At 44.0% G+C, this 23,828-nt stretch overlaps 2 protein-coding genes across 2 annotated transcripts; one reads left to right on the top strand and one right to left on the bottom strand.

The window, feature by feature from the left end:
* Positions 1-20: 20 nt before the first annotated feature.
* On the bottom strand, positions 21-12,111 carry LOC137306790 (SLA class II histocompatibility antigen, DQ haplotype C beta chain-like). The gene is made up of 8 exons (XM_067976171.1): positions 11,971-12,111; positions 5,027-5,299; positions 3,507-3,779; positions 2,809-2,922; positions 2,113-2,142; positions 1,904-2,002; positions 1,337-1,366; positions 21-1,009 (listed from the first exon to the last, which is right to left on the bottom strand). The coding sequence occupies exons 1-7, from the start codon at positions 12,050-12,052 to the stop codon at positions 1,338-1,340; spliced, it is 900 nt and encodes a 299-aa protein (XP_067832272.1). The 5' UTR covers positions 12,053-12,111; the 3' UTR covers positions 21-1,009; position 1,337.
* A 1,100-nt stretch (positions 12,112-13,211) lies between these two features.
* LOC137306792 (RLA class II histocompatibility antigen, DP alpha-1 chain-like) lies at positions 13,212-22,040 on the top strand. Its single transcript, XM_067976174.1, has 6 exons — positions 13,212-13,367; positions 14,741-15,016; positions 18,133-18,411; positions 19,833-19,944; positions 20,056-20,130; positions 20,743-22,040. The coding sequence occupies exons 1-5, from the start codon at positions 13,220-13,222 to the stop codon at positions 20,093-20,095; spliced, it is 855 nt and encodes a 284-aa protein (XP_067832275.1). The 5' UTR covers positions 13,212-13,219; the 3' UTR covers positions 20,096-20,130; positions 20,743-22,040.
* The last annotated feature ends 1,788 nt before the right edge of the window (positions 22,041-23,828 follow it).

Raw genomic sequence — 23,828 nt, 5'->3', positions numbered from 1 at the left:
ATCAATTTATTTTGAACACAGTTATTATCATTGCTTCCAAGAAGGGCAAGAAAAAGAGAAAAATTAAATGGCACTTTTATTCTGTGACATTGTTAACAGGCTGCACTGTTCATGAAAATAATCTTGCACTCTGTTACTGGTTGAAATTGTCAATGATGTTTTCACTTGGACAAGCATTTATTACTTGACTTCCCTGGGATGTTGCATCATTTGGGGAGAGTCCCAACGCTGGACGTTGTACACCATCGGTTGGAAGGAATTGGGCTTGAGAAGTGTAACCTCACTATTGGCTTGGATAGGGAATTGGTTAGGAGGTAGGGGACAGAGTGTGTGGGAATAACGGGTATGTACCCAATTGGCAGGATGTTACTAGTGATGTTCCCTAGGGATCTGTACTGGGGCCACAGCTTTTCACTATATTTATAAATGCCTTGGATGAAGAATAAAGAGCTGTATATCTACGTTTGCTGACGACACTAAGTTAGGTGGCACCGTAAATAGTGTAGATGGGAGCAGAAGGTTGGAAAGGGACATTGATAGATTCTCTGTGCGTGACCCTGTGTGTCTGCAGCCTGTTTGATTGTTGAGGGCATCACAGCCAAGGCCGATCCCTTCCTCACCTGACATCCACACACTTTCCAGCAGCAGGTTCTGAGTAGTGATCACACTTATTTGCTTGCTCCCTGGACCAAAGGGCACTGAGGCCAATTGCAGCCCCACCACCCTGGCTGAGATCGCCAAACGCAGCATACGCCAAACGCAGCATATACCAGGGATCAAACCGGAGAGTTTCTTGGTCTGTATGGCTCAGTATGAGTCGACTTATTCAACGAGCCAGTGGGGGTGCTATAAAAACCTTTCTAAACATGATTGTGAGCTAAGGCCTAAACTCTCAAGAAAGCCACGGAGGAGCTGATCTACGATGACAGAAAATGCTTTGATCAGAAAACAGCAAATACAGGTGGACACAGGAAAAAACCCCAGGATGCTTCATCTGTTACTTTGCATCCTGTGAAGGAAAAGAGAATGAGATTAAGGAGGAAATACTTGCATTTATACACTTTATCATGTCTCTCCGAATCATCCCAAAGCCCTTGATAGTTTGAAGCAACTTGTTATGCAAGACTGAATTATTGCATCAATACAGTGACATTCTTTATTATATACAGGAAGGTGCTGTACTAAATCCTTTTGAGGTTTCATTCAACTAATGCTTATTGCCCAGAAAAGATCTATGTCTTTCTATCTGTTCAGGTGACCCATGAATTGCACACCAACATTAGAGGCACTTCTCCCAGTTACAAACATCACTGAATATATTTGACAGAACTTTTACCTTATGCAGAGGATTTAGTCAAACCGTCAGCTGAAAAGAAGATAATGAAATGTAAGTTTATTTGTTCAGAACCTGTCCTGGTTTGCAAACCAGGCAACAGTTACTTCAAAATGCTCAGACACACAAAGAATGTTTTTTCTCTCACCATCCTCTTCCCTCCCCTCCCCTCCTGATGATGCCTCCTTGTTTAAGTACAGTTCCAGAGTCACTGCTCCCTCTGGTGCCCCACACTAGGAGTCATTTGTCACGTGTGACTCTTGACAGTGATTGTCAACAGTTGGTGGGGTGGTCGTCACACATGCTCTTTCTGGCAGGAATCACCGGATAGAGGCCAGGAACAGGGATATTTATAGATCTCCCCCACCATCCCCCTCCTCAGGCCTGGGCACTGAGGCCAATTGTAGCACTCCTATCTCAGCACAGGCCCAGGGATGAAACGAGAGACCTTCCTGGTCTGTGAGACAGTGGGGATGAGGGATCAAGCTATTCCTGGGTTAGATCGCATTGCTGAGAAGAATGGTTGGTGTTGATCTGTTTGAGTTGACCGGGTTACAAAATTGCTGTTACCTGAAGAACTGCTGGAATTAGAGGTGTTTGAGGTACTGGATCGCATGCTGGCTGTGCATGGAATGGATTGACATCGTCCTTTCTGATTAGTGAACTTTGCTAGAAAGAGAAAATCACCAAATTGTACTACCGTGTTTAATATTCCACCCCCTCCCAGCAAAATATTCTTAAGGCCAAAATTATTCAGAGTAAAGGACAGTTTATCTCACCTGTTGATTTAATATTGAATTGCTTGCAACCTGTATAAGAAACAGAAAGGTTAACAGTTTGACGTCAACCCCTGTAAGTGATATATATCTAAATACACCCTCCCACTTTCTATTTTATTTCACCTGGGTTTTCTGTCTCTTCCTCTGCTCCCCTTTCTCTCACACACACATGCTCTCTCTTTCTCTGTGTACATGTCTACCCTCTTGCTCTTTGTCTCACTGCCTCTCTGTCCTCTCTATCCACTCAATGGCCTAGATGACCATTTACAATATTTATATGATATTCTTCTGCCTGTTATTTAACAGTGGTGTTGACCGGTTCATTTTAAAACACCTTCATTAAAACAGTGGACAAGGATTATTGTACAAACTGGTTAAGCACCATAAAATATCTCAAACTGTAATTTCAAAGTTTATCACTTTAAAGACTCCTTTTACTTTCTCTTTTCTCCAATGGTCCCATTAACATGAGGTGCTCTGATATCTACACGGACACGTCCAACTCTGACCATTTTCTTCCGTTAGCACATTCCTTGTCCTGCTTTAATCAATCATATTCATAGTTCTCTTTACAAACTGAAACCCCCCATAAAAACATTTTTAAACACACCAAATGTATGGAGTAGATCAAAATATTTGGGCTCCCAATTTAATCTGGAACATTAACAATAGTTTGTAATTGGTGTAATAGCTTACGATTTAAGACACAGTGGTACAGAATCCCAGTCACCACAGCAGAGCTTATTCCCAGTATCCCCAGCACGGCTCCGATGATGATCAAAGCTTCATTTTCAGTATTCCCGTTCCGTTCTGTGGAAAGGACAGTTGGGAGTCTTGTGATGGCCAGTTTACTTTGTGTTTTTAATCTAACAACAAGACATTCCCCACATGCTCCACATCCAGTTACGTAAATATAAAAGCTACCTGAACATTACTCACCAGTAAATGGCCCATGGCATTGCTGACAGTGAGTTGGAGGATACGGTAGAAGTGTGTGAGAGACAGTGAAGGAAGTGGATTCTTTGTCAGTTTCCATTACTGATTGGGGAGACGCCTCCACTATAGGGGATATTGAGTTTCCACTAATACAGACCTCACAGTTTGTTTAATTGGACAGAAAAGCACAAGGTCCTTAGTTAAACACAAGCTAAAAATAGCAAGTCAGGAGGAATGGTTTCGCCCAAAGGGGAATCAAGTTGTGGAATAAGTTAGCAGGGACAAATATCACAGCAGACAGAATGGGTGGGGTCACAAGGTGATTGGATGTGTTTCAGGAGAGAGGAGGGAGTGAGGGATATGGTGAGCAGGCAGGTTTGAACTTTATGAGAACAGGATGGGTTGGTTGGGTCGAATGGCTTTGACCTGTCTGAGCTTTCCTGAGTAGCTAACCTTACCTAGAGGTACCATGAGTTTCCCATTGATGGTCTCGTGTTCCACTTGACAGGAGTATGAACCATCAGCATCTTCATTCAACAGGAGGATACTTTTCACTTGAAACGTCCTGTCCTTTTGAGGTAGAATTCTAGTTGTCACCGGTCCGTTGACAGTGACGGCACCGTTTCTGACCCAGCTCAATTTAATGTCACTGGGGAAGAAGTTCTCCACCAAACACACCAAATAACTCCGACCTGCTTTCTTCTGAACAAAGGCTCTAGTAAATGTAGGAGCTGTAAAAACAGAGAAGAATGGACTGAGGGTTATAGTTAGCACTGTTGAAAAGCTCAGAGCCTGACTTGGTGTGAACTGATGGTGCAGTCGTTCAGTCACCATCCTTCCACCCTGGGTTTGAATCCAGCTCCAGATTGAGGGGATGAACGTCTCCTCTGTCTGTTGGCTGTAACAGTTTACTGAAACGTAAATTGAATTTAGGGCAGTCTCACTGCAGCAAGTCCACAGCTCAAAGCTCCTCTTTAATTTGAAACCAATGAACAAGCTAACTCAGAGAAAACATAAGGATGACTGCTCTGGAAATGGGACTATTCACTGGTGCAGTAAGGGGCACTTTTCTGATAATCTAGAGGGAGCTTTACTCTGTATTTAACTCGTACTGTACCTGCCCTGGGAGTGTTTGATGGGACAGTGTAGAGGGAGCTTCACTCTGTATTTAACTCGTGCTGTACCTGCCCTGGGAGTGTTTGATGGGACAGTGTAGAGGGAGCTTTACTCTGTATCTAACCCGTGACGTAACTGCCCTGGGAGTGTTTGATGGGACAGTGTAGAGGGAGCTTTACTCTGTATCTAACCCGTGACGTAACTGCCCTGGGAGTGTTTGATGGGACAGTGTAGAGGGAGCTTTACTCTGTATCTAACCCGTGACGTAACTGCCCTGGGAACGTTTAATGAGACAGTGTAGAGGGAGCTTTAATATCCACATTAATCACCAGAACAGACAGATGGTGCCTCAGTTTAATATCTTATCAACATGATGGCATCCCTGACAATGCAGCAGTCTTTCTGTGCTACATTGTTGGAGGTGTTATCATACGGATGAGACGTTAAACTCCCTCTGAAAATCAATGGAAGGTAGTTCAAAAGTTTTAATGCTGTCTTTCAGAATTAAATTTACTAAGCGTCAATGCAAACAGTAATTGAGCAATTTATTAATTTCCAGCTCTGAACTCACAACACAAGTAAATATTTCCAAGGCCACATACCATCCTACCTCAACAACCTCCTCTAACCTCACAGCCCAGCTGATATCTCTTGAGCCTGCGTGACCTCCGCTCCATCGGTAGCACAGCCTTCCACCATCACACCCCTATTTTTCTGGAATTCTCTTCTCAAACCTCTGCCTTGACACATGTTTCTCCAAAACTTGCTTCTTCCACCATAACTCCTCTCCCCACCTCTCTCTCTGTGAAGTACTTTGGGACATTTTGTAAGTGTAAGTTGTTGTTTTTATAAAGTATCTTACCCATTTTTTCCAGGGTGGTGTTGCTTGATATAGCGGTTTCTTTAATTTTCTCACAGAGACTTGCTAGACGGCGAGGAACAGACACAATGAAACCTGGTTTTGAGTTCCGCCTGTCCGCTTCAGCTTGTGCAATAGACTGAACTGCAACAAATGTTTTGTTATCCACATCATAGTACAAAACAGTCGTACCATCAAAAGCATCTTGCCAAGCTACGTCAGCCAGTTTACCATCATGATATTTGCATTGACACTGCACATGAAACAGGTGCATATCTGAAAGAAAAACACAACAGAACATCATAAGAATGGAGGAGATATAAAAGGACAGTCAGCTCATTCTGCCATCCAGACCTTGTGTCAGGATCTGACCTGAGCATTTTGTTTATTGATGGTATGGATCTCCTGTGGCAATGCCTATAGTAAGTCTGATGATACAACAGGAATGTTATACCATGTAATGCACAGGGTAGTATTCTGCTGCCAAGGTGGCATTATGTTCAAGTTCTCCTGTCCCTTTAAGGCCACAAAATGTAACTGCTGTTAGGCACATCTTGAGGGTAGTTAAAGGCCAATAGCTGTTAGGCACATCATGTGATCATTCAGATGCTAATTGCTCTTTTTTAAAGATGGCGCTTGTTCATTGATATGCTCCCTATTTTTACAGTTGTGATTTGCAATAATTTGAATATGACATTTGGGCTAATGTAGCACGCACTTTCAAATGTGACACTTTGAGGTGTGACAGGCACACAATAGATGCAAGGTATTATCACCTGACTTTTTTCCCTCCTGCTCCTTAATGCAGGAGTTCTGAGGTTGACTAACATCCCCGAGTGTGCTCAGCTGTCGCAGGGCACAACATGGAAGGAACACGAAATCTGGCAATATTTAATGATCCTGCCACCAATTTTCTTCCTTATCAAAAGGAAGTTTCAGCGGTTTGCTCTTACAAAGAGCTGGCATAGGCTCGATGGGCCGAATGGCCTCCTGTGCTGTAACCGTTCTATGATTTTACTGCTCTGTATGAAATCTTGCCAACATATCAATCTCAATCTTCTCAGCAGCTCAAACCTGGTAATGTTTTTTTCTAAATTGGTTGGTGTGGAATACATTTGTGATTTATTTTACTTTTTACAGGTGTACTGTTGTACTGAGCCATTCATTGTGGTACTTGCAAAATTCATCTGTTCTCATTCTCTCTCTTTTTTTCCTCTTTATCTCTCTGTCTCCTGATTTCCCCTCTCCTCATCTCTTATTCCCTTTCTTTCTCCTTACTGCTCTCTTTGCCATTATTTCCTCTCATATTCCTTCCCTGATACAGTTACCAGCAGTGGTTCTTTGCCTCATAAACCCAAGCTTACAGTAGCACTGGTGTTGCTGCACTTTGGTTCTTTGTCAGGCTCCAGACCAGTTGCTTCAGAACTGAGAACATGCAAAAGGTCCCCAATGGATATGGTGGTGCACTTGGACCAAAATTAATGAGATTACATTACAATTAATTCAAAATTTGTTGGGGTGAAGGCTGCCAGATTCATTGCAGCTGACCAGGTCCTTTGTGTTATTCTTCATCTCATATAATCAGGATTTAGAAGTTGGGCTCTCAACAAAGGGCTACACTTCAGCCACAGAAGATCAGCATGGGGCTCAGTAGAGGCCAGTTGGCCGCCCACATTAGATGACGTTTAAATCAATTACTTTAGAGAAAGCTCCAGCACATCTCGCAAACGCCTCAGAACATTTAAAATACAATGGGCTCAATTTTAAAAGGATGGGAGGGGGAAATCAATGGACGTGCGGCTAACCCAGATAATAAAATCTTACCTTTCCCCACGCGATCGCGACTCAATTGGTGTCATTAATTTTGTTTCTGGGTTTGCCGTCCAAGAGCTGCGCAGTAGGCGGGCTGCGCGCCCGCATGACAGGCTATCTGGAGCGTCTAGATTTAAAGGACCATTGCTCCAATGGATTTTGCTGAAGCAAACAGTCAGAAGACCCAATGGAGCAGCACAGGGGCAAGGCTGCTCCAAGATTCAGTGATGCCTCACTTCAGCTGCAACTGGCTGGGGTGAGGAGGAGGAGGGAACTATTTTACCCGGCCGACAGGAGGAAGTGCCTCACCTCTGCCACCAAGAAGGCCTGGCTCGAGGTGGCAGGAGGTCACCAGCAGCAGCAACATATCCCGCACCTGCATCCAGAGCAGGAAGCGTTTTAAAGACCTAACTAGGTCAGCAAAAGTAAGTACACTTACTGATTCTCCTGCATTCCGTGTCTCACATCAGCCCACCCCCCCCCATCCCTCAACTCACTCTGCACTGCCAAGACTACTCCAAAACATCACTCCTCACACCCCCTTAAGGCTCATCCTCAACTTACCTGTCCTTCCTGAGCACTTCCTCACCTCCCCATTTGTGACCCCACCACTACCACTCACCCCAATCCTGATCCAATGTGATGTCTGTCTCATACTCGCCCTCTGATGCACCTCTTTCACGGTCAGCCTCACCCAAAGCAACGCATTCATCGGTTGGCCACTTCACCATCACTCACTCACACGCCTGTACTTTCTCCCCTTCTAGGAGGAGAGCGCAAAATGCACGCGAGAGGACAAGGACTAGAGGGGAGCCTCCACAAATCGTGATCCTCAGACGTGGAGGAGGACACCCTGCAGATCAGCCACAACCTCGAGTGCCTGTCCGTCCGGGACGCCGATACTGGCACCCCGCAACTTTCCATTCATCACAGACAACATGAATTGATGTTAACAATGACTGGCATGTTGAACACCTCAGTGTGCTCATTGCAACATGACACAACTGTGATGATGCTTAATATTGCCTTCTGTTCTCTGACAGGCCCTTCAATGACCGCAGTGAAGGCAGAGGGCAATTCCTCAGAGGAGCTGCCGGCCTCTGAGGGCGCTCTGTCACATCTTACCTGGCTTAAAGAGGGGGATAATTGGCAGCTCAATATCCCTGGATATGGAGTTTGCAGGCAGGATAGAGTGGGTGATAAAAAAGGAGGGGGGTGTAGCACTATTGATTAAAGAATCAATTACAGTTGTGAGAAGGGATGATCTGCTAAATGGATCATCAATCGAGGCCATATAGGTTGAGCTAGGAAATAAAAAAGGGGCAGTCACACTACTAGGAGTGTACTATAGACCCCCGAATAGCAAAAGGGAGATAGAAGAACAAATATGTAAGCAAATTTCTGAGTGCAAAAATAAGAGGGCAATAATAGTAGGGGACTTCAACTACCCTAACGTCAACTGGGATTCAAACAGTGTGAGGGGCACAGAGGGCGCAAAATTCTTAATCAGACTCCAGAACATTTTTAGCCAGTACGTAATAAGCCCAACAAGAGGGGATGCAATTCTAGATTTAGTCCTGGGAAATGAAGATGGGCAAGTGGGTGAAGTGACAGTGAGTGACCATATTGGGGACAGTGACCAAAATTCAGTTAGTTTTAGCATTATTATGGAAAAGGACAGAGTTAAATCAGGAGTAAACGTTTTAAATTGGGGGAAGGCAAATTTTACAGAACTAAGAAGTGATTTGGCAGAAGTGGACTGGACACAACTACTTGAGGAGAAATCAGTGGCAAGCCAGTGGAAGGCTCTAAAAGTGAAATTCTACAGGTACAATGCAGACACGTCCCCTCAAAGAAAAAGAGTGGCACTGCCAAATTTAGAGCCCCCTGGCTGTCTAGAAGTATACGGGGCAAGATAAAGCAGAAAAAGAAAGCTTATGACTGTCACAGAAAACTAAATACTGCAGAAAGCCTAGAGGAGTATAGAAAGTGCAGGGATGACGTAAAAAAGGAAATAAGGAAAGCAAAGAGAGGGCATGAAAAAATATTAGCTAGTAAGATTAAAGAAAACCCAAAGATGTTTTATCAGTACATTAAGAACAAGAGGATAGCTAAGGAAAAGGTGGGACCCATCAGGGATGATAAGGGTAACTTGTGTGTAGAAGCAGAGGATGTGGGTAGGGTTTTAAATGAATATTTTGTCTCTGTATTCACAAAGGAAAGGGATGATCCGGATGTAGTAGTTAAAGAGGAGAGGTGTGAAATATTGGATAAGGTAAACATTATGAGAGAGGAAGTACGAAAGGGACTGAAATCCTTGAAAGTTGCTAAGTCACCAGGGCTGGATGGATTGTTTCCTAGGCTATTGAAGGAAGCCAGGGAGGAAATGACGGATGCTCTGAGGATCATTTTCCAATCCTCACTAGATACAGGGGAGGTATCGGAGGACTGCAAACGTTGTACCATTGTTTAAAAAGGGTATGAGGGAAAGGCCAAACAATTATCGGCCAGTCAGTCTTACCTCGGTGGTGGGCAAACTATTAGAATCAATACTGAGAGATCGGAAAGGCATGGTTTAATCAGGGATAGTCAGCATGGATTTGTTCAGGGAAGGTCATGCCTTACAAATCTGATTGAATTCTTTGAGGAAGTGACAAGGAGGATTGATTAGGGTAGTGCAGTGGATGTTGTCTACATGAATTTTAGTAAGGCATTTGACAAGGTCCTACATGGCACACTGGTCAGAAAGGTAAAAGCCCATGGAATACAGGGAAATGTGGCGAATTGGATCCAAAATTGGCTCAGTAACAGGAAACAAAGGTAAAAGTCGATGGATGTCTTTGCGAATGGAAATCCGTTTCCTGTGGTGTGCCACAGGGCTGTGTTGGGTCCCTTGCTGTTTGTGGTATATATTAATGATTTGGACTTGAATATAGGGGGCATGATTGGCAAATTTGCAGACGACACAAAAACTGGCCGTGTAGTTGATAGTGAAGAGGATAGCTGTAGAGTCCAAGAAGATATCAATGGGTTGGTGGAGTGGGCGGAAAAGTGGCAAATGGAGTTCAACCCAGGGTGTGTGAGGTAATGCACTTAGGGAAGGCAAACAGTAAAAGGGAATACGCGGTAAACGAGAATATATTGAGAGGGGTAGAGGAAGTGAGAGACTTCGGAGTACATGTGCACAGGTCCCTGAAGGTGGCAGTACAGGTAGATAAGGTTGTGAAGAAGGCATACGGAATGCTCTCCGTTATTAGCCGAGGTATAGAATACAAAAGCAGGGATATAATGATGGAACTGTATAAAACGCTGGTAAGGCCACAGCTGGAGCATTGTGCGCAGTTCTGGTCACATTACAGGAAGGATGTAATTGCTCTGGAGAGAGTGCAGAGAAGATTTACAAGAATGTTGCCAGGGCTTGAAAGTTGCAGCTATGAGGAGAGATTGGATAGGCTAGAGTTGTTTTCCTTGGAACAGAGGAGGCTGAGGGAAGACTTGATTGAGGTGTACAAAATTATGAGGGGCCTAGATAGAGTAGACAGGAAGTACCTGTTTCCCCTAGCGGAGAGTTCAAGAACTAGAGGACATGGATTTAAGTTGATTGGCGGAAGGATTAGAGGGGACATGAGGAAAAACATTTTTACCCAGAGGGTGGTGGGTGCATGGAATTCGCTGCCCGAATTGGTGGTAGAGGCAGGGACACTCAATTCTTTTTAAAAGTACCTGGACCTGCACCTAATGTATTGTAAGCTGCAGGGCTACGGACCGGGTGCTGGAAGGTGGGATTAGAATGGGCACCTTGTTGTTCTTCGAGCCGGCGCGGACACGATGGGCCGAATGGCCCCCTTCTGTGCTGTATCTTTTCTATGGTTCTATGGGTCTTAGCAAGCCATCCACCAATGCAGATACTCATATCTGGGTGGTCCTAGGAGTCAGTTAATTGGGGTTGGCAACTGGCGAGTCACCACACACAAGTGAGCACGAGCAGACACTGGTGGCAGGGGCAGCTGTGGAGAATCCGCGTCGGTGGGCGCACTCCTCTCCAGGCTCTGCTCAGCTGGACGCAGATGCTGAACCCCGGGGGCCATCCTTTAAAGGGAGAATGATCGTGGGACAGCAGCACATTTGCGAGGTACTGGAACAGGTGCCACGCACACTCTGCACAATAGCCCAGAGGGTGGAGCAGTCTAACTCCTGCATTAGTGGAATGGTGGCATAGGTACATGGGCCATCGCGCTCCCCTATCCTGATGGTGTCAGTTTGAGGGGGTCCAAAAAGATGGTAAATATGTGTAAACAGAAGAATTCGGAGAGTAAACCAAGAATTTTCAGTCTAAACACAATGCTCAATAAGCATTACCCTTTGGCTGTCCAGGCTAGTAAGGAAGCAGAAAACTGTGGTTGGAATTTCAGTTCTAGCTACAGAATATGGAGCATCCCCTCAGGATAGTGGATGTGGAACAGACCCCAGAGACAGGAGTTGATTCAGGGGTCACTCGGCACCTTTAGAAAGGATTGCTCAATTTTTTTTTCAGGTGGAAGGGGAAGAAACCTAGCGCAGTACAGCGCTTTTTCTGAGGCTTAAAATGGGCAAAAAACAGGCCAATTTAGTAATGGGATGGCCTGCAAGTCCGTGATAGAATAATTAGACATGGACTCTGAAGGCCCACTGCACCTGTGCCAGCTCTCTGTAAGAGCTCTCCTATTAGTCCCATTCCCCTGCCCTTTCCACAAATGCTTTTCATTTTAATTCACTTCCCTTTTAAATGCTATTCTGCTACCACCACTGTTTCTGGTAGGACATTCTGTGTCCTAACAACCCTCCATGTACTGCATCACTGACCAGTGGAAATAGTTTAACTGATGTACTTCATCAAAACCCCCGTAAACTTTGAACAACCTGTAGACCGTCTTTGTTCCAATGAAAAGAACCCCAGTTTCTCTCACCTTCCTCATAACTAAATCCTCTCACTCCTGATTCTTTTTATACCTAAGTATTCCTTGCAGCTAGTACTGGGAGTTTTTCAGTGAGCAATCCATGTATAAAACACAGATTCAGATATGCACTGTCCTCTACTTAGTATAACAGCAGTCAGGTAGAATGTTAAAAGTGAGTGAGGGTAATAACCCACTTACCTCTCCAACCGTCCACCACATCCACAACACAAACAACCGCAGCAACAACAGCCACAAACGTCCATCTGTAGAAAACTTGCATCTTGAAAGGAAGGCGATGGATTTTCTAACAAGTCTGGATTAAAGGTGTGTATAATTGAAGTGATGAGTCCGGTAAGACTTGCTTTAAATTCCTTACATACAAACCCTTCCATTGAGTCTCCTGACTCCACCCACTAAAGCTTCGAGAATAAAAAACCCACAAGATTGGAGATTCCAATTACATCTGTGGTTATTCTGGTAACTGCACTTTGACAGACAATTAAGTTGTTTCCTTTTCCTTGTGCTTTTCGCAAAACATCCATTAAAGGGATAGTTTCTATTAAAGGGATAGTGTCATCATAAAAAGTGACTGGTGGGACACCCTTTGATGAGGTGTGGTGTGTGTCTATCCTGGGTTACATTTTATGATGAGTTCTGTTCAACAGCCCACTGCTGAGGAGCTCCTGGTACCACTGTCTGCCTAGTGAGGGCTTAAATTCACACTTGTCAGTTGCCCGATGGCCATTATGTAACTGTCTTCTTGGTGTGGGAGCCGTTGGTGGAGTCTCTTTGGAATCGAGTTGGATCCGAGATATCATGCCTGGTAATGGAACATTGGAGTCAACCTTCTGTGGGAGATTGATTAATCAGATATCTGAGCCAGGCAGGTCCTTAACTATTCCAGGACACTGTTGTTGACTGACCCACCAGTCAGGCTCATTAATGAGGACTGGAGGGGTAGACCTATCACTGGCTGCTGGGATTCTTCCCAATGGGCTCTAGGCGAACCTGCAGGTAGATGCCCCCAACTGGTGGGGTGTTCCTCCCTAGACATGGAAGGGAAGATCAGCAGTGCTCTGTGGGGAGAAGGTGCACAGTGTGAAGTGCTTTGTGACATTTTGCTATGTTAAAGTTGTCACTCCATCAAAGGGCAAGTTGTTGTTGGTGTATTTAAGCACTGCTATTTAGAAATAGTGTGTTTGTGTACAAGTTTGAGTGAGAGAGTAGCAGTTGGTGAGTACGTGGCTGAGTGTATTTAACCTCACTGTTTCCTGAATAACTGGTTTCTCACATTGAACCGATGCCAAGTGACAGATGAATTAGGATTGTAATTTGTGCTGCCAAAATGACAGGGATTGAGAAATGAACATCCAATAAGGTGTTAGGATGGTCAGATTGATTTACATCACTGGAACAGAAAGTAGATGGTTTGAAACTGCGTCGGCCAATGTGCTCAGTTATACTTGTGAACAGAAGGACTCTATTCACGTACTCCAAGAGCTGCTGGAGAAACAAGAAGTCATTTACCAACATGGAACTCTGTGGGTTCCTAATAATCATGTTGTCACTTACAACAGTAACAAGAGCAGAGATTGGTGAGTGTATTGTGTGGACACATAGGGGTGGTTTGTGACCTCCACTCTCGGTGGGAGCTTGTGTCACAGAATTGGTCTTGTAGTGCTCTAGTCCCATCTCTGGGGAGCATCACTTTACAAAATCAAAGTTGAGGCAGTGCAGTTTGCTTTCACCTCAGGGACCTGGGTTTCAATCCAGCCCTGACCGATGGGATGAAAGTCTCCGCTCAGAGATTCTCTAATTTATTTTAACTTTGAAAGGCAGTGGGTGGGTTGAAATAAATGGAAATGAAAAATCTAGCTTTATAACCTTATCTGTTTAATATATCACTAAGGAAGAGCAGTAGAATTCAGCATCCAAGGGCTATCGCCTTATGATTGCGAGCTTAAGAGTTAACGTTTCTGAATTTATTAAAACTAACAGCAGAAAATATCGTCATGGTTCTTTAGAAAATTTGATCTAACCCTCTAATTTTGTTCAATTGTTCTTTATTGATAATCAGACTTGCAGTACATTGATCTGACATTAGACATTGAATGTTTCAGTCTCTCAGTGATGCCTCATACCTATAGAGGATAAATTGTACAATTGAGTGCCTCCAGTGCAGAGCTTCATGTGACAGAAGCACACATTGGGAATTTGAGCGCAGAGTTCAGTGCACGTGATTTCTGATCCACATGATTTTCCATGGTGTATCTTACAAGATTAAAATTGATGGACAGGGAGTTTTGCCTGTCATGAGTGGAGGCACTGACCTCCACACACAAATCCCCGATAATCATTCCCCTCGCACAAAGCTTTGGGCTAGGATTACTAAATTGTAAAATTTACTCCATAATATTCTAAATTGGTTTTATGTACATGATTTACTGTTCCTCAAAACTCCTTCTATATGCTACTCCTGACAGTTATTCTGTGTGGAAATGTTTTCAGCTTGGCTCACTTGGTATTGCTCTTACCTCCTAGTCAGAGGTTTTTGGTCTGAGCCCCACTCCCTAAATGGAGTCCACAATCTAAACTGACACTCCAGTACTGAGGGGTTGCTGGACAGTCAGAGCTGCCAGATGAGACGTTAAACCTGCCTATTCAGGTGGATGGTGAAGATCCATGGCACTGTTGGAAGAAGAGCAGGGAGTTGTTCAGGTGTCCTGGCCAACATTCCTCCCTCCACCAACACCACCAATAAACAGAATACTGGGTCATTCAGCTCTCTGTGGGATCATGCTGTATACAAAATGGTTGCCATGCTTATTTACATAACAGTCACTGAACTTTGTAGTAATTCTCTGTACGTGAAGCCCTTAGCGATGCTTTGGAGAGATTTAATAAGGTGCAATATAAATGCAAATATTTCATTCCATTTTGTGATTTCTCTGCTGTTTTCCCTCCCTAGAATTTGAAACTGTCTCTGCAAAGCTGTACTACAGTATTGATACTTCTGATTCAGAAACAAATATAGACATCTTCAATATAAATTCCACTCCCTTTATGTTCTACGATTATGGAGCGCTGAAATTTGTTATAAATGGCGAAGTGACAGACGGGATAGAAGAACTGGGTCAGGAACAAGTGACTTATTTTAAAGAGAGGGCACGTGGGTTCCAGGCACGCCTGCGAAGCATCACCAAAGAATTGATAAAGCTGACAAACGCTAAAAGTATCCCGAGAAGTAAGTTGCTCATTTACAGTTTAAAAAACTGCTCGCAGTGACACTAAGCACGAACATTAGTGCACTATCATTCAGTGACATGGAGCAGGGCGAGGCCTGGGTTCAAGTTTTGTCCTGCTCAGATCCTAAGCTGAGCCACGTTCGGTGGGGAAGTGGCAGCATCTTCCAGCAGATGGGAGGAAAATCAAAGAGTCATGCCTGGATGGCTGGTAATAGGAACGCTTCGGTGACAGTCTAGCAGGGCCTTGCGCCCACCCTCTCGAATCCAGGGAGTCAATTTTAACCCTACCCGTCTGACGGAAACCACAAGGGTAGGCAGTTAAAATTGGTTGGGTCACTTACCTGCTGAAGTCCAAATGTAAGGAATCTTACAACACCAGGTTATAGTCCAACAAATTTATTTTAAAATCACAAGCTTTCGGAGATTATCCCCTTCGTCAGGTGAATGAGTGCTGAACTTCGTCTGCTGAAGTCCAGCCTGGATCCCACAGTCTTCAATTTTAACCTGCTCTCTGAGCAGGATGGCAAAGGCATCCGCCTGAAGTCAGCGGGGTCCTTCTTTAAATGTTCAGATCTGATGAAGCCATCAGGCCCTGACTGCGATTTTAACTTCTACCCGAGTGGGGATGCCACGGCGGCTTTCCAATCAGGTAAAGTTAAGCGAGAACAAGATCGGAAGCAAAAGAGGCCATTCAAGTTAAGCATTTTTTTTTAACTTTCCTCTGTGGGGCCAGGAGAATTAGGAGTGTAACTCCGGACACCACAGGGAAAGTTTAGACCTCCCCTGTCCTGGACACACACACTCCTACCACGCCCCCCCCTTCGTCAGAACCCCAGTTTCCACATTTACCCAAGTGCCAGCAGGCAGTTGAAGGCCACCAGAATTTCTGCAGGCTGGCAGCTGCTTCTTTCCCACTTCTGACTGGTCCAGGCAGGAAGTCAGCTGGCGTTACGTTCATGAGGCCCTGTGGTTAGAATCGCCGTGGCCTCATTCTGCCACAGGCAGGCAGAAATCTACCTGAAACAAGCAGCTTTCCGTCAGAAAGCCGCTGGCAGTTAAAATCCCCACCAGGGTTAAGTGATGAAGGTATCCATCGAATTATAGAATCGTTACAGCACAGAAGAAGGCCATTCGGCCCAATATATTAAATATATATATAATATTAAAAATCTTAAAGATACAAAACCTCATGTTTTGTCACACTTTGTGTCAACTTTTTCATTATAAATTCCCATATTGAAATCAAAAAGTGCTTTTCACATTGATGTTCACAATAGTATTATTTTAGTAAAAGGAGGTCCTGTTAAGTTAACTGTTTAAGGCTGAATTCCCATTGTTTGCTGTGTTTTTAAAAAACATATACATTTTTATATCTAATGACATCTGCAACTAAAAAGTTTCAGTGGACTCTGGGAACCATGGAAAACAACAGAAGGTTATTTACTTGAAAAAGAAAAATGTGCAGGGCTATGGGGAAAGACAGGGGGTAGTGGGACTAACTGGATAGCTCTTTCAAAGAGCCGGCACAGGCACGATGGTCCAAATAGCCTCCTTCTGTGCTATATGATTCCATGTCCTCCTTTATAATGGAAACTGTCCACATAAACTTGTCGAGCTCCGGCCAGTGGTGGTGCTGTAGTGCCTCAGCTTTGTATCTCCCGGCTCCTCAGCCTGGACTGCAGAGAGAGAGACTCCTCTGCTCCAACCAACTCTACTTCTCCACTTCCCAAATTGAGGTCAGTTTTGCTGTTTAACTAGAAATAATAATATAAAATCAAAATATTATCTAAAAATAAGGACAGAGTGCATGTCTGTCCAATTATCCCTGCCCTCTAACCTCACTTCATCTGGTCTTCACTCCCCATGTACAACACCATGGCCAATTGAATATATCCCATATACGGAGTGATTAGAGACATTATGCAGCCACTTCCAGGTTTTGGCTCCTCTGATGACATCACGTCTGTCTCGCTTATTGAATGGCATCACTCCCTCACCCGCAAAGTTCAAACTTCCAGGAGCTCTGTGTCTCGCTGTGTTTGTTGCTGTTCTTGTTGCCTGAAGTTGTTGCTTGAAATCAATCTGTGCTGCTACATTAAGGATCCGTGGTGTCTTTGTCCTTTTCCTTGTAAGGTACCTCGCTGACCTACATTGGTTCACGGTCCAGCAACACCTCAAATTTAAAATTCTCATTGCTGAGTTCAGATCCCTCCATGGCCCTCGCCCCCTCCCTATCTCTGTAACCTCCGCCAGCCCTACAACCCTCTGGGATCTCTGCGCACCACCAATTCTGGCCTCTTGTCCATCCTTGATTTTCATCGCTCCACCATTGACAGCCGTGCCTTCAGCTGCCTAGACCCTAAGCTCTGGAATTCCCTCCCTAAACCTCTCCGCCTCTCTCTCCTCCTTTAAGATGCTCCTTAAAACCTACCTCTTTGATCCACCTGTCCTAATATCTCTTTATCGGTGTCAACATTTTGTCTGATAACGCTCCTGTGAAGCACTTTGGGACATTTTACTACATCAAAAGCGCTATATAAATCCAAGTTGTTGTTGTAGTAGACTCGTGGGTTCCTAGCAGTTGCACGAGATAGTGCTGTGCTCCATGTGGCTTCACACTTTTCCTAGTTGACCTAGCCCGTGTAAGAATACTATGATATGCTACAGCTTGCGCTCTTGGTGTGCTCCCTGTGAACAGACATTACAGTTGAGTATGTCCTCTGATTCACCGTGAGCACAGAAGATCTGCTAATAGTAGTCTTGCACTAGGGGACAGGAAAAATGGAGGTCAAAGATACTATGAATGTGGGACTTAGCATGGCATACAAAACAAAACCTCTGCTCCAGCATCAGTGGCAGAGCCTTCATCCACCACACCTCTGTACCATGAGATTCTCTTCCTAAAACCTGTCACTTTGCAACTTCTCTTCCCAATTTCAAAAGGCTTTGTAAATGTACCTCTTTAAACTGCAATTCTGGTCAGTTCCCCTAACTCCTCTCCAACTTCCTGCCCAGACCCCCCAGACCCCTGTAAAACAAGGGAATGTTTTGTTGTGTGAAAGCACTATAAAAGTACAAGTTGTTGTTACAGTTACCTGTGTTATTTCTGTTACAGAAAAGCCATCCATTCACATCTACACTGAGGGAAACTACACACGTCAGTCGAAGACCCTGTACTGTTACGCAGAAAAATTCTACCCTTTCGAAATTGATATCAACTTCCTGATCAATGGGAGGCAATTCACGGGGCTGGTTCAATCATCGCAACTAGTGTTTGAGGCAGACTGGACATTTACTATCTTAAAGTACATCAAAATTGAACCACAAAATGGAGACACCTACAGCTGCCAAGCAGCTCATATCAGTCTCGATCAACCGCTAACTGTTTTGTTGGGTATGTTATGCATTAAGTGACTGTTAACTACATTTAAAGGGTAACAAGAAAAATACACAGGAGCAGCTTTCTACACGAGAGCTTTTCAAACTTTTCTGTGGGGGACTGGTATAAATATTGACACACTCCTAGAGACCCTGTAAATCCTGACACACTCCCATGGACCAAACTCCTGTAAATCTTTTGTAAACAATTTTACAACACCAAGTTATAGTCCAACAATTTTATTTTTAATCCCACAAGCTTTCGGAGGCTTCCTCCTTCCTCAGGTGAACGGTGTGGATCTTGACACTCCTAGGGACAGCTTCAAATCCTGACACACTCCCAGGGACCACTGCAAATACTGACACACTCCCACGGACCCCCTGCAAATCCTGACACACCCCCAGGGACTGCTGCAAATACTGACACACTCCCTAGGACCCCCTACAAATACTGATGTATTCCTGGGGACCCCCTGTAAATACTGACACACTCCTGGGGACCCCCTACAAATACTAACATACTCCCAGGGGCTACTATCCTCAGTTCTCCCTGTCCTATATTTCTGAATCACAGCATCAGTCACCCAAGAGAAAACTTATGTTATCACTGCAGAAGATGTATTTTATTAATCAGGAATAACATGACAGTTAGTCAACCAATACCAAAAAGAGTACAATGTGCTCACTGTGCGCATTAATGGCCGGTCACAGTCAGAGTAATCTGATCCCTGGGATCCTCCAGCTTGAAAATCTATAGTCCATACAATAATGTACCTGTGGAATTTTTTTATTGCAATTATTAATTTTTGTGTGATGCCAACCAATGCCATTTAGGGCCTGGTGCTGTCTGACAAGGCAGTACTATAGGAAAGCAAATCTATAGCTGTAATTAATCAGAAATTGTAATTAATCAGAAGAGTTCCTCCAGTGGTTCAAGGATAAAGGACCTGCTCAGTGTAGCTCTAATCTAGACAAACTACAAGGTCCCAGGTTTGATTCTCAGGCAGTGTGGAGTCAGCTGAAGTGCAGCATTTGGGACATTACAATTAATCTCAATGCTATTGGTTAGAGATGGGGGGGGAAAAAAAATCAGACTGACTTCCTGCTGCTGATCCCTATCCAGTGACTACTGGAAAGTGTGTGCATGTATGGATGCTGGGCGAGGACAGGACCAGGCTCAGGTCTGATGCCTGCTCCACAGTTGAATATCCTGCCAACTCTGTCCGTTGCATAGGAAAAGAAAGACTTGCATTTATATGGCACCTTATCGCACCTCTTAGGACATCCCAAAGCACTTCACATACAATGAATTACTTTAGAAGTGCAGTCACTGCTGCAATGCAAATATGAAGAATTGCCAATTGTGATGAGGTACTGGATCAATGAAAACCTGCTACAGAAACAAAGAATGAATTTGCTTTCCTGATTTTTAAACAGATCAGCCATCTCTGATGCCCTACTCTGGGACCATTGTCTGTGCTGTTGGAGTTGTTGCAGCAGTTATCGGGATAGTGATAACTCTGTACATGATTACAAAAATATACAATAGGTGAGATACATTTCTTTGTTTTTTTTCTGTTTCCTCATTCTCTAAATGATCTAGTTTCTATTGGCATTTATAAAGTGATGGCTTCAACATGTTTCATAAATTATTTTACAGGCGAGGAAATCTTTGTACTGGGCAGTTCTGCAAACAATGATTTTGTGATAGAGGATGGAAACTTCGCTGACAAAGGTATGAGTAATTAATTCCATTGAAAATTCTATTAACTTTAACCAACATGTTACTGTTAACCAGGCACAGCACTCAAATAGGATCAGATGTCTTGGCACAGTAAACTTGCCTCATGCAGTGTGAGATGTGGAGGTTATTTTGACTGAGACATATTTCAGGTACAAAACACACATTTAAGTGATGTAGATTAACCCCATAAGCAGGGGCAGGGAAATTTCTGAACATTGCCAAGAATTCAGCACAAATTAGCATTAGATTATCAGTTTCACTCAAGAAGGCCATAAAGAAGGCTGATGTAGGAATTGGAAATATCATAATTTGCAGTATTGTTGGGGCTGCAAGGTGAGCTTTACTCTGTATCTGACCCATGCCCTGGGAGCATTTGATGGGACAGTGTAGAGGAAGGTTTACCCTGTATCTAACCCATGCTGTATTTAACCCTGGGATTTTTGATTCTAACACTGAGTGTGAAAATATTCTGTCACCCAGCAGCAGTGTCCATCACATTGTACGACAAACACTGACCACCATTAAAATATCTTTACTGCAGTTTTGATTTCAAGATAGATGATATAACAAACACTTTTCCTGTCTGTTTTTTCTCCATATTAGACTTCATTGGGAGCAGACAGACCATCCAACTTCACCTGCAGGATGTTTATGGGTTATTCTGTCCAACTGAATGTAATATTAAATACTAATCGGGGATTCATAGTGTGTTGGTGGTTTCTTTGTGGCCAAAATACTTAAAAAGGAACTGGGGAAATCGCCTTGTATTTACACTATAAATGACCAATAAACAGAATTCTACCATGCTTCTGGTTTCTTGGGCAATGACTAATACTGAAGCACGCTGACGATACCAAGTTCTACCTCTCTACCGCCTCGCTCGACCCCTACTCGTCTGTGTTAGACTGATTGTCCCTCAAAGGGCAAATGAGATAAATGACCAAATAATCTGTTTGTGGTGGTGTTGGGTGAGGGAGGAATGTTGGCCAGGACACCGGATAACTCCCTGCTCTTTATCAGATAGTGTCATGAGATCTTTAACATCCACCTGAACAGGCAGACGTCTCGTCTAACAGACAACACCTTGACAGCACAGCACTCCCTTGGTACTGCACTGAAGTGGAACCCATCGTCGCTGGGTCAAAATCCTGGAACTCCCTTCCTAACAGCACTGTGGGAGAACCGCCACCACACGGACTGCAGCGGTTCAAGGCGGCGGCTCACCAGCACCTTCTCAAGGGCAATTAGGGACGGGCAATAAATGCTGGCCTCGCCAGCGATGCCCACATCCCATGAACGAATAAAAAAATGATGAGCTCAAGTCCTGCGGTGGGGCTCAAACCCACAACCTTGTAACTCAGAAGCAAGAGTGCCATCACTGAGCCAAACTGATACTCAAGTGGTAGCACTCTCATATCCAGATCAGAAGGTTTTGGGTTAGATCTGTACTCCATGACTTAAACAAGTAATCTGGGCAGACACTCTGGTGCAGTCCTCAGGGAATCCTGCAAAGTTAGGATAAGACATTACACCAAGTCCCCATCTCCTGGTTCAGGTGGACGATAAGGACCCTGTATCACTATTTAAAGAGGAGCAGGCACTGTCCCAGTGTCCTGCCCAACATTCCTCCCTCAAACATCAAACAGGTCATTCATCTCATTGCTGTTTGTGGAATTTTGCTGTGTGGAAAATGCTCATTCAAGAACTGTGACTGTACTCTGAGATGTTTCTCAAAGACACAATGTAAATGCAGGTCCCTAATTTATCATAAATGCATCTTGAACTCTCCCTATGCACCTTTCAATGAGTGCACGGCAGCATCAATCTTTGTCTCCATTTTATTCTGCATTAGAATGTTTTTCTTCTTCTGTATTGTCTGTACAATAATTCTAATTTTTAAAAGTTATTAAAAATACCTGTATCTGATTATTTTACAAGCAGCTAATGACTTGGGAGCAATGTAACACAGCAACAGAAAGGGCATGAACCCAGGATCAGTACGTGTGTCAGCTCACCTCCTAGTTACAAGGTTGGGGTTTTGAGCCCTCTTCCAGGACTTCAGCATATAATCTAGGCTCAAATTCCACGCAGTATTGAGCGAGTTCTGGATTATCAAAGGTATCGTGTTCCAGATACGATGTTAAACCAAGGCCCAATCTGTCTGTTCAGGTGGATGTTAAAGTATCTGTACAGGGCATGGGCTCCAGGCACCGCACCCAGCGCAGGGCATGGGCTCCAGGCACCGCACCCAGCGCAGGGCATGGGCTCCAGGCACCGCACCCAGCGCAGGGCATGGGCTCCAGGCACCGCACCCAGCGCAGGGCATGGGCTCCAGGTAATGCGTTCAGTATAGGGTATTGGTTCCCTTTCTAAATCCTTTTCCCCAGCTTATTTTTATGCATCTACCTTAGCTCACATTACACTGCTTTATTTCCTTGTAACTGTGGCAATCCCCTTGTCATGCTTGTGAAACTCAAGACTCTGTCCTTGGAAAATTATTGTTTTTGAAATCCTTCAGAATAAATAGCGATACTTCTTTCATGCTACCACAAACAGCAAGGAGATAAATGACCAGATAATGTGTTTTAGGTGTTGGTTAAGGGATAAATATTATCCAGGACACCGGAACAACTTCTGTGTTCTTCTTCGATCTTTACATCCACCCAAGAGTTGGGGCCTTTGTTTAACATCTCATCTGAAAGACGGCACCTCCGACAGTGTAGCACTCCTGCAGTACTGAACTCCCGAACTTCTAACTCAGTGGTAAGAGTGCTACCACTGAGCCAAGGTTGACACCTGGGACTTGAGGAAAGCAATCTGCTACTAAGGTGGACTGGTGATTGGATTAGCCTGTTCCTTTAAAAACGCAAGCATAGAATTTCCATGGGGTATCTCTGGCAGAACCCTCTGAGAAACAACGTAAATGGCTAAAAAACGTCTGTTTCTCCTGCAAAGTTACAGTGGGAGATTGAGAGAATCCTGGGGAAATTGTCCCCCACAAAGTCTAACTGGGCCAGAGCACAAATCTGATCTATTATGTGCTCAACTACGCATGGTGTGAGTTTCTTTAAGACGCTATTTGTTCATTGTTGGGTTCCCTACCTGTTCAGTCGCAATTTGCTGTTTCATGAATGTTGGATTCATGCCAATCAGGTGTAAAAGTGACACAATCTTAGTTTGTGTGACACTTTCAAATGTGAGCAGTGCGACAGTTTAAACTGTAACAAATATGCTGGACATGAGACTTCTATCATATGTTTAGATGGTGTTATTGTTTGGGCTCTTCAGCTCCAAACTGCTCCCACTGCCATAATGTGGATTCGGGCAGCCAATAAAGAATTGATAATATAGGGAAAAACGAAGTTTATTATACCATTCCTCTAGGACTGGCTGAATACAACACACAGGATCACAATGGCAGGTAATCAATTTTACCGTTCAGGTAGATAGAGGTAAAGAGCAGACTTTCAACCATTCTTTTAACACCTGACTTATATAACAAAGATTTTAGTAAATGGTATAGGTGCCATTTCTAAATCCCTTTCCACACAGCTTATTTTTATGCATCTACCTTAGCTCACACTACTCTGCTTTATTTCCTTGTAACTGAGGAAATCCCCTTGTGCTCGTGAAACTCAAGACTCTGTCCTTGGAAAATTATTGTTTCTTTAACCCTTCAGAGTAGATAG

Source organism: Heptranchias perlo, chromosome 45 (genome assembly GCF_035084215.1).
Source record: "Heptranchias perlo isolate sHepPer1 chromosome 45, sHepPer1.hap1, whole genome shotgun sequence".
Classification (NCBI taxonomy): domain Eukaryota; kingdom Metazoa; phylum Chordata; class Chondrichthyes; order Hexanchiformes; family Hexanchidae; genus Heptranchias; species Heptranchias perlo.
Note: the sequence above shows the minus strand (reverse complement) of the source record. Positions and strands in the feature narration are given on the sequence as shown.